We start from the raw sequence: 12,025 nt of genomic DNA, 5'->3' as shown, positions 1-12,025 counted from the left end.
GACTGGTAGTAGCATCAATATTAGGATGGCTGCTACCATCACAAACAACTCCACCAGCAACACCGCCAGAAGAAGCACCGGAATCTGTTACAGTTTGAGGTTGGTCGTGAAGAGCTTCAACATTAGGCTGACCTTGCCTAACTGCTCTTCTTATGGATGTTTCTCTAGCCAATTCCTTCTTTATTAACTCCACCGTTGGGTCTTCTTTTGTATCAACAAGACCCAGAGTAAGAAAAAAAGTCACCCCAGCTCATCATCGGTAGGCATGATCCAAGGATGCACAACCTATATAAAAAAGACAGAAGGCATTTAAATCATATAAAAATAATTTATAGTCAGTTGGGTTACATAGATATTAACACAACCAACTTATGCAACAGACGATCAATCTGTCGTAACAGCTGATCTGTATGTCGTAACAGATTGACAAAATATTGCATCAGATTACACATCTGTTGCATAATTTACACCAGATGGGTAATCTGTTGAGCCGGGTTCAGAGAACTAAAGCAATGAATGGTTAATCTATTGCAAAATATGGATCGTCTGTCATAATAGATTACCCATTTATTGCACCAGTTGCAGTTGACGGGTAATCTATTACAACAGATGACCCATCTGTCGCAACAGATGGAACATCAGTTTCAATATCTTTCTTTAAAGCAAATTATTTTAGTTGAAAGAAGACGTACTGCATTATCCGAAGAGTTAAATATATCAACGTCCTGCTCCTTAATATTTTTTTTGCCGCCCTTTGCAGCCTCCAACCACCTAAGGATCCTTGGATGAGAAACCTCGTACGGGTAATCCTTGAACTGCTTTCGGAGGGAGGAATGGTTTCACATGCCCAAGCCTAAAAAAAAGTAAACAGGAAGCAAGTAAAGAAAATTCATAATAAGTATATTCATTATAAATTAATGGATGAGTAAAAATAGTGATCAATTTTACCATGAAAGCCTAGAAAAAGACGTATAATGTGATCGTCCCTGTGGATAACTTTGTCAGTAAATATTGGACAGTCAAGTAGTAGCTACATATCCCCAGGGATAGTTGTTGAATTTGTCAAAATCATCATCAAGCACCAACAATCCATCTTCTATGACTTTTCTGACGTCTCTTGCCAATACAATGGAATGGACCTAAGCTCAATTTCTCCCTGTAGTGCTTTGGTATGTCTTTATCCTTGAGATCTACCATCAAATCCGTCACTTTGTAGCTACTACGTCCAACAATGCCCAACAACCCATCTCTTTTTACCTTGTATTTGTTGGACCCTTTGTGGGGTGTTTCCTTGATGAGAGGTTCTTCTGGACGATCGCATCTCAAGCCCATCACTATGGCAAACTCTTTGAATCCAAAACAAACCGGCATACCACAGTAGTTGATCTAGACTTCATCCATCTTTTTTTGCCCTCTTTCCCTGCATACTTGATCCTGCGCTTAAGAAGGCCATATACCATGCTCATCGGGAAACAGAGAGTGCGGTCCTCAGATAGCTCAAGAAAGTATGCAAAACACCTCTTCTTAAAAATTCCAACTATATTTTCATTCTTCATAATACTCCTAAGTTTGTCAAAAGGTTTCTCCAACTGACATTTAAGTACAAAATCACTAAATACCATGTTAGGGCTATTCATCGGTATCGCAACTCAAAACTTGTCAATACTAATGGTTTTGACAGAATCATGCTGGAATTTTGATAATATTTTACGCCCCATTGGTGAGGAGGAGTTATCACTTTTCTCGCCTTTATTTTGCCCTGACTGAGATTGTTCTGGAAGTTCCTCCGAATCTATCTGTACTCTAGCCTTTTTTGTTTGGTGATCAGAAGTTGATCCACTTTCTCCACTTTTAGTTTCTTTTCTTTTGGGAGACGTCTTTTAACTACAGACAATAGAAAAATAAAAAATAGATTGCATTTGATGTTTGCATGATTTTTTTTTTAAAAAAAGGTAAGATAAATTTCAATAAATTGTTCTACGTCACATTACAAAAAAAAATACTCCAACAGATAAGCCATCAGTTGGAATAGATGGGGAATATGTTTGAAGACCTATTTAATATCTCACAACAGAAATCTCACCTGTTCCAATAGATGGACCACCAATACCACAACCAATGCCACCACCAATGCCACCAAGACCACCACCAATGCTGCCAATACCAACACTAAGACCACCGACACCACCACAAAAAACACAAATACCGATACTAACAACAACATCCACCAACAATACCATAAATACCATCCAACAATACCACGATAGTCAACAAAATACTGAGATAAAAACTAGGATTTTCTCGGCTGCTTCCTACTTTTTTAGCATCAAAACATAAAATTGTTAATCTATTCTCGAAGATAATACAACTTAAAGTTTTCTTTTTCTTTATTTACTAAAAATTCCTAATTTTTAGAATAAAAAACAAATGAAGAACTCTTCTTGAACTCTGTTACCTACGAAGATAGAGAAAATAATGGATACAAGCGAGAATGAAGTAAAAAATAACAACTATGTGGTCGAAAATGGGAAGAAAATTGATCTTTTTTGAAGGGTTGAGCAATATGTTGAGTATTTGTTATCTGTATTGTTGAGAGAGAGAGAGAGGAGTGAGAACTTATGATTTAAAATGAGAAAAAGTTTTTCCTGCAATTGGGTGATTTGTATGGGTTGATTTGTAATTTTGAACAAGAATGACAAGTTTTGAAATTGTTAATTTGGTCCGAATTGATCTCAATTAATTTTTAAAATTTCAAAATATATAGTTTTTGAAATATTAAGTTAATGAGAACTCATTTCATCTCAAAGTGATTGATTGATGACTCAGGTTGGCATGAATACAATACCAAAACCTTGCAAATGCAACGACATAATTGAAGTTGTTGTTGACCCTGTGAGCTCATTCATTCATTTCAACTCAGAGTGATAGATCGATGACTCGAGTCGGGATGAACGCACTACCAATACCATGTAAAGTAACGACTCAATTAAAGTTGTTATTGACCCTGTGAGATCATTCATTCATTCCTAGTTCCACATAAATAAATTACAATGAAATTTGTTGCAGCAAATGATTGAGATGTTGGATATTTTCTAACAGATAATCATATTTATTGCAGCAGATGACATATCTGATTTAATTATCAAATAGACGTTTGCATCTATTGTGATAGATGACTGAGCTATTGAAAATTTTCAAACAGATATTGATATCTGTTGTAACAGATGACATATTTGATTTAGTTATAAAATGGACATTTACATCTATTATCACAGATGACTGAGTTGTTGGGATTTTTCAAACAGGTATTTATATCTGTTGCAACAGACGACATATCTGTTTGAAAATATTTTTTTTCTTTTAATTTAAAAGCATGCTTCTGTCTGAGTAGATAAAGTAGTACTACTAAAGGTGGTAAAGAATGTTTTTTGGATAACTCAAAAATCACATTAAGTAGTCTTGTCTTTTCAATGTTATCCATTTTCTTCCTCGTGCCCCTCAAATTATTAATGAATATTAATTAATGAATATTGAAACCCCTAATACTTTCTCTGTTTCATATTAGTTGGCCCTTATTGACTTGGCACACCCATTAAGAAAATACTATTAATTTGGGGTTTATTTTACCAAATTAGCCTTATTAATTATGCTTTGAAAATATAAATTTGAATAAATAAACTTTGTTTAGTCATTTAATATTAAGGGTAGTACATCTAGAAATTAAAATTATCTCATCTCTCCTTCAGCCCTATATTTATTTTATCCATCTCTTATCTTTTTCTTTCTCTCTTCTTTAGGGTTATCACAACTTTTTTTCTCTCCTCTTTCTCATAAAAATCCTTTTGGATCTAAACCAATTCATATCTTAGACTTCTCGATCGAAATTGCTGTTTTAATCCCCTTTTGACATTAAGGTATGATTTACTGTTGCTCTTTCATTCTCGTTTTCTTCTTTGCAAGTTATTTACAACTATTTTTTTTATTTAATTACCATTTACCCATATCATATTTATTTAAAAAAATTGAAGTAACTTTTAATTGTTGAATAAATGAACAGAGAATTTTTATTACAATATACAAAAAAGTCATCTGTTGGGAGAAGTTTAAAAGCGTTGTTGGCAGTATCATTTTTTTTGTATGTATTTTATTTGTTTCTTTGTTGTTAATGTTGTTATTGATGTTGTTGGTAAGGCTGTCATTATTGAAACTTGTGGTGTGGTATTGCTGATGGTGTTGAAACATAAGATGTTGTTTTATTGTTGTTGATGATGTTGTTGGAATAAATGTTGTTGTTTTCTTTGTTGTTGATATTTTTTCTTTGTTGTTTCTTTGTAGTTTATGCTATTGTTGATGTTGCAACAGATGGAGAAACTTTTAGAACAAATCAAACCACCAGCAAGGCTGGTTTGATGTATTCCAACTAACTCTACATCTGTTGCAACTGACTCTACGTCTGTTGTATCAGACTCTACATCTGTTGCATCAAACTCCAATCTAATGCAACAGACTCCTCATTTGATGCAACAGACTCCTTATCTAATGCAATAGACTCTACATCTATTGCAACAGATAGAAAATATTCTTTCTGTGACATTAATTTTTTTCTATTCTTTGTAGATATAAGGAACTGAAAGTTGATCAACTTTTGCCCGACCATCACAAGAGGCTGCAGTAAATATGGGTTCAGATGATTAAACTACATGTAGATGAAACCTCTTCATATATGGGAGGTATGTATTATTGATAATGTTATCGTGGAAACACACATAGAGTACACTGATTTTGTAAATGTTGTTTTTACCGATTAGTCATAGATCATTCAAATAAGATATCTGCAATTTTTCAGTTAAGTTTGGTAAGTCCGAACTGATAAGGCTGAGAGACCATGAATATGGTTCTGATACCCTGTTAAGATTTAATGTTAGTGTTTGCTCATGTTTATTTGTTAAACATTGTGAATGGATCTAATTTTGGTGTCGTTGTAAAGAGATTCAATAGCGATTGGACTAAATTTTAGGGTGGATTGGACTCTGAGAAGGCCTTCGAAGCCTAGCACTGCATCTAATAAGAACGAAAAACCAATATAGTTATTGCCCTAACCCAAATTCATATGGTTGGATTGCTCGTGGTGATGATTATACACCAGAAGGTGTGGTAGAAGAATGCCTTCGAGGGAAAATAAGTGGTTGATGAAAGACTATATCATCTGAGAGCTAATTGAAGAAGACACATAGGGTAGAAAGTAACTTCTAGCAAATCTGGCCAATGAAATTATCTAAAAACATAAGAAATATGTATCAAGTGCAAATATGAAAGTATATCCGGTAATGTAAATTCGTTTGTTGTCTCTCTAAGAGAAAAATAATGCAGATGGTCACTTTCTAGGGAGCTGTGACTAGGTAGTGTGGTCGGGATTATCACTTAGATAGAAAATAACAGAAGAACAAGAAAGCCGCCTTAAGGGAATCGAGGGTTGAAATGTTATACAGTAAGTCTAGAAAACTTCCGCCAATAGCAACTGTAGTTACAGTAAGGAATCTAAGTGAAGGCAGCAATTTCTGAATTTTAAATTGCATCCTATGACTTCTTGTTTGTGGTTCCGACCAGGTCCACTGCTGTTGACCTGATCGGAACCACAAACGTGATTGAAAGGCAGATTGAGTATCACTACTTCCTTAGCAATATGGTTATAATTGATTGTGTTTTCTAGCCTTAGCATGATTTCAACATTCCTTGGAGAAGATCAGAGGCTTGCTATAGTATGCGAATTCCGATAATTTTCAAGCTTGCCTCTAGCTTGCCAATTTTATCTTCAAGTTTGTAGTTATCGTCTTTGAATTTGGTATAGAGTTCCTGATCTCTTGTGAGCTCGATCAGGAACACTACCTTTAAAGTTATGGCATTGTAGAAGCCCTTCAAAACACCTTCTTCAGAAGCCTTAAAGGATACATGAAGGGTCACTGTGTATATTTTTAGGTCAAAATATATTGATGCATAGTAAAGATGTGGTCCCAACAGTTGAATAGCTCACTTTTATCTAGAATTTCTCCATGCAGCTTGCTCAACCAACCTTCAAGGGTTTTGATAAATTAATTAGCAAGGAGTTACGTAATGTTTGATCTAAACTAACTCTACCAAACCTATCAAACGTTACGTAACTGGAGGTTTGTTACCTTATTAAAACCTTTGCCTGAGTTAGTGAACAGATTAAACGATCTTAATATCTCAACCTTTTTGCTGATCTCTCTTCTCCTATATAGAGGACAACATGTCCGCCATGCAAAAGTTTACATTGATGCCAGAAATGCTTGCCACAATGAAAATCTTTAGAAGGCTTGATTATTAGCCTCTTAATATCACTTTTATGACATTCTTGATGTCTTTTCCAATTGTATTAGAATTAACAAACCAAACTAAGCATAATTTCTTGATATGTCCATTCCAATATAATTGCAAGAGACATCTAGAAATTCATAAAAGTGATATTGAGAGATTACTAGTCATGCCTTCCATAAACTTTTGCTGTGGAAAGCATTTCTGGCGACGGTGTAGACTTTTGAATGATGGATATGTTGACCTCTATATGCGAGAAGAATGATCAGCAGAAAGGCTGAGATATTAAGATCGTTTAATCTATGCACTAACTCGGGGAAAGGTTTGGAGATGTTTCCCCTCCTTACTTATCTTGTGCATGCTAATGTTAAGAGTTCAAGGCAAAACATGATAGAGTGATTAATACTATTAATGCATTAACTGCTGATGTGAAGGAATTGATATCTAACAATAGTGTCATTCAATCAAAGAGGATTTCAGTTTCATTCACTCCATTAGAGGTTAAGGATAAGTGGAGAAAGAAAGCAATTTCCAAGGCATTATCAAGTATTCGTAAAAGAAAAGTTTTGGATTAGAAAAAGATGAGAAGATAAAAAGGGGAGGAATAAGAAGGAAAAAATGAATGTTAGATTTAGTTCATCTTATGTCGTTATGTCGAGTTACTGAGTTAATCCATCTAATTTTAAGATCTTTTTCTTTCTAGGATGGTGAGGAAGGTAGAATCTCCCCATCATTAGCTAATACCGAAAATAAGATATCCGATGTTATTGAACTACCAGACTACCCTGTGTAGTTTGATAATCCAGAAGACGTCTTTGCTTGAGTTAGTAAACATATTAAACGATCTCAATCACTTAGTTTTTCTATTGATCAATCTTCTCCCGTAGAGGAAAAGATATCTACAGAACTGCTTGACACAACGAAAGCTAATATCGAGATATTACTGATTATGTCTTCTCAACACTTGCTTCTACCAGGAAATTATTTTGCATTGAGTGCTGCACTATCCATATATGCTGCAGCACTGGATTTTCCAACAGATGTGGCGTCTGTTGCAACTTTCTAGTCATCTGTTTATTCAATTTCATTGAGAGCATTAGATTTTTCTAAACACTTCTTGGCCAAACTCATTTTTTGCTCTTGGATTGCTTCTCTTTCTTTCTTTGAATCCTTCAAGCTGGCCTCCAAACTCAAATTTTGCTCTTGGACAGTTTGAACGATGCAAAGAAAAAAAGAGAAGCAATCCAAGAGCAAAAATTGAGTTTGGAGGCCAGCTTGAAGGATGCAAAGAAAAAAAGAGAAGCAATCCAAGAGCAAAAATTGAATTTGGCCAAGAAGTTTTTAAAAAAATCTAATGCTCTCGATGAAATTGAATAAATAGATGACTAGCAAGTTGCAACAGATGCCACATCTGTTGGAAAAGCAAACTGATATATCCATCTGTTGCAATAGATTGTCAATATGTTGTAAGTTATCTAACAGATGGAATATATTTTACAACAGATTACCCATCTGTTAGATTTATTTTAAAGCAATTTTCTTTTCTTTTCGAAATACAATAAAAAGATAAAATATGTATTTAGATCCATTTTTTTGAATTTACATATTCGAAAAGTCACCAATTTTATTTTATTAAGGGATATAAAAGTCATGGCTTTTTGTTTGACTAAGTCAAGTCACCCCTTCCAATTCAATCATTTTATAAATGGGTCCCTCTAGCCTCCTCTCACTCTTTCATTCTACTACACTTATAATACAAATATGACTGATCTAGATTCGTACAATAAGATTCATATCGAGTCCTTGCAGGAACTTCAAAGGCAAAATGAACTCCAGAGGGATTTGGCCAACTTTGGAGTAAGGCTGAGGAGGGCCCTGCTGCTGCCGGATGAATTAACAATAATAATAGTAATAATAATAATAATAATAATAGTAATGATAATAATAATAGTAGTAGTAATAATTATGTTATGTTCTTCTTTCTTTTAGCATATGTATTTTTCTTTTTTATATCCGGTCTACCTTTAAGGGAATGAAAATCTATGTATATGTTTGATTTGGTTTGGTCAACTTTGAATTTTTAATTCTTATTTAATATTTAATTATCATTCTATTTATTTCCTATTCTCAAAAATTGGCGGTTGGAGGTCGGGATTAAATGATATACATAATTTAAAAAATACTAAGGAACTAAATGATTACACAATTTATAACCATAAAAGAAAGATTATTTAATTTAAAAAAAAGTCACAACATTGGATTAATTAAGTTACATGATGATGATTGTTAAGAAAAAGGTGAATAGTCGTGTCTATGACTTTTTGTTTAAACACATTCGACAAACAAAAACAAACAACGCTGCTGATGCATCAAATTCCTCATCTGTTAGAAGAAATAAAAAAAGCTCCTAAAATAGATGATCGATTTGTTGCAACATATGGTATATTTGTTGCAACAGATGGGTTATCTGGTGCAACAGATATACAATCTGTTGCCATAACTCAATAAAAAAATAGTTATTATTTTATTAAGGAAACAATTATTGAAAACCAAGTGTCTTCAATTTTTAAATTAAGAAAATAATTATTTAAATTTAAGAACTAATTAATAATAATAAGCTGAAAAGTCATGACTTGTCACAATAATAAAAACTCCAGCTTGATTTAATTAAGTTATTTTTTTCAAAGAAAATAAATGCTAAACACAATTTAAACCGTAAAAAGCTCACCAAAAATATTCTTGTTTTTAAATCTATTTTATTAATTTATATAATAAAAAAAAGTCAGCAAATTTGGATTAATGATATGATGATAATTTTTTTTAAAAAAGATATATAGATTATATGTTGTAACAGATAGATTATCTGATGCAACAGGTTATCTATTATTCCAACGGATGATATATCTATTATCACAGATGAGTTATCTGATGCAACAGATATATAATCTGTGGTCACAACTCAATATAAAAATGGTTCCTAAAATGAACTAATTATTAATAATAATAAGCTGAAAAGTCATGACTTATTACAATATTGCTTAATTTAATTAAGTCATAACGTTTTACAGTAATTAAGAATGTCATTAATAAATGGAGGTGAACAGTTGCACCTTTAAATCTATTTTATAAATTATATAATTAAAAAGTTAAAAAATTTGGATTAATGATATGATGATAATTTTTTTAAAAAAGATATATAGATTATATGTTGCAACAGATAGATTATCCGATGTAATAAATTATCTATTATTCCAATGGATGATATATCTGTTGTCATAGATGAGTTATCTGATGCAACAAATATATAATCTTTGGTCACAACTTAATATAAAAATGATTCCTGGATGGAAAGAACTAATTATTAATTATAATAAGCTGAAAAGTCATGACTTATCATAATATTGCTTAATTTAATTAAGTCATAACTTTATACAGTAATCAAGAATGTCATTAATAAATGAAGGTGAACAATTGCGCCTTTAAATCTATTTTATTAATTTACATAATTAAAAATTCAAAAATTTGAATGTCATCATGATAATTTTTTTTTAGAAAAGATATATAGATTATATGTTACAACAGATAGATTATCTGATGCAATAAGTTATCTATTATTCCAACGGATGATATATTTGTTATTATATATGAGTTATCTGATGCAACAGATATATAATCTGTGGTCACAACTCAATATAAAAATGGTTCCTGGAAAGAACTACTAATTATTAATAATAATAAGTTGAAAAGTCATGACTTATCACAATATTGCTTAATTTAATTAAGTCATAACTTTTCACAGTAAGAAAGAAATGTCATTAATAAATAGGGGTGAACAATTGCGAGACTTAAATTGGTGAGGGAATATCTTCATCAATACTAACTGTTCACGTTTGGCTTCATCTTGGTGAAGGAATATCTTCTTCAATACCAACTGTCCTGGTGTGAATCGTCGAGGCTTAACTTTCTTGTTGAATGCCTTGATCATTCTATTTTGATAGAGTTGACCATGATAGACTGCATCCAATCTCTTCTCATAAATGAGCATCAATTGCTCAATCCTTCTACAAATCCATTGAGCGTCGTCTAGACCAACCTTTTGAATGACTCTTAATAAAGGTATTTCCACCTCTGCCGGTATCACTTCTTCTAACCCGTAAACCAATATGTAGGGAGTTTCCCCAGTAGAAGTTCTAATTATGGTGCGATATTCGAGTAAAGCATATGGCAAATTCTCATGCCATTCTCTATTACCGTCCACTATCTTCCTCAAAATCCTCTTGATATTCTTATTTGCAGCTTTAACTTCTCCATTCATTTGTGATTGATATGTCGTGGAATTTCAATGAGAGATCTTAAACCTTTCGCAAATCTCTCTCATCAGGTCGCTATTAAGATTGGCTCCATTATCTATTATGATTGATTCTGGAATTCCAAACCGGCATACTAAGTTGTTGCAAACAAAATCTACTACCACCTTTTTTGTTACGACCTTATGTGTCGAGGCCTTAACCCACTTTGTGAAGTAATCGATAACGACCAAGATAAAATGGTATCCATTGGACGCAGGAGGCTTTATGGGCCCAATAACATCCATGACCCAAGCAGTAAACGGCCAAGGAGAACCCATCACATTAAGTTCGTTTGGCGGAACCTGTATAAAGTCTCCATGAACTTGGCATTGGTGATACTTCTGCACTAATCGAATGCTATCCCTCTCCATGGTCATCCAAAAGTATCCAGCTCTCAAAATCTTCTTCACAAGCATGAAGCCATTTATGTAGGGTCCACAAGTTCTTGCATGTATCTTCTCTAACAATCTTGTGGCCTCCGTGGCATCGATGCATCATAGCAATCCTAGGTCATGAGTCCTCCTATATAGGATTTCCCCATTGGGAAAGAAGTGATTAGCCATCCTTCTTAAAGTTCCCTTCTGTCTGCCAGTAGCGCCTTCTGGATATCCTTCTGCTCCAAGTAACTTCTTAATGTCATAGTACCACAACTTTCCATCTGGCTCTTCATCTACATGGAAACAATAGGCTTGTTCGTCGTGTATCTCTACTTTGATGGGATCAATGTTATTCTTATCTGGATACTAAATCATTGAAGATAGTGTTGCCAAGGCATCGGCAAACTCATTTTAAATTTGAGGGACATGCTTGAATTTGATCTTCGTAAACCTTTTGCTCAATTCCTTAACATATTGCATATAAGGAAGGATTTTGACATTCTTGGTGGTCAATTCTCCTTGCACCTGATAGATCAACAAATCTAAATCTTTTATCACTAATAACTCTTTATTGTCCATGTCTACTGCCATCCTAAGCCCGAGAATGCAAGCCTCATATTCTGCCATGTTATTCGTGCAAGGAAACCTAATCTTCATCGAGATTGGGTAATGTTGACCTATTTCTAAAACTAGGACTGCTCCAATTCTGACTCTTTTGAATATGCTGCTCCATCGAAGAGCATCCTCCATCTATCATATGGTTATGAGATGTCCTCTCCCGCAAACAACACCTCTTCATCAATAAAGTAGGTATTGAGCGGCGTGTAATCTTGATCTACTAGATTTTCTGCGAGGTGATCAACCAAAGCTTGTCCTTTGATGGCTTTTTGTGTCACGTACACAATGTCAAGCTCACTCAATAAGATCAGCCATTTTTCTAACTTTCCAGAAGGTATTGGCTTCTGA

General features: G+C 33.6%; 1 protein-coding gene across 1 annotated transcript; it reads right to left on the bottom strand.

Annotated features, from left to right (window-relative positions):
* Positions 1 to 5,494: 5,494 nt before the first annotated feature.
* Positions 5,495 to 10,648, bottom strand: LOC107857239. Its single transcript, XM_047411416.1, has 3 exons — positions 10,215 to 10,648; positions 6,174 to 6,252; positions 5,495 to 5,518 (listed from the first exon to the last, which is right to left on the bottom strand). Exons 1-3 carry the CDS (start codon positions 10,646 to 10,648, stop codon positions 5,495 to 5,497), a joined length of 537 nt encoding a protein of 178 aa, XP_047267372.1.
* Between the last annotated feature and the right edge of the window lie 1,377 nt (positions 10,649 to 12,025).

This window comes from Capsicum annuum, chromosome 1 (genome assembly GCF_002878395.1).
Source record: "Capsicum annuum cultivar UCD-10X-F1 chromosome 1, UCD10Xv1.1, whole genome shotgun sequence".
Lineage (NCBI taxonomy): Eukaryota > Viridiplantae > Streptophyta > Magnoliopsida > Solanales > Solanaceae > Capsicum > Capsicum annuum.
This window is presented reverse-complemented; position numbering and strand designations above follow the sequence as displayed.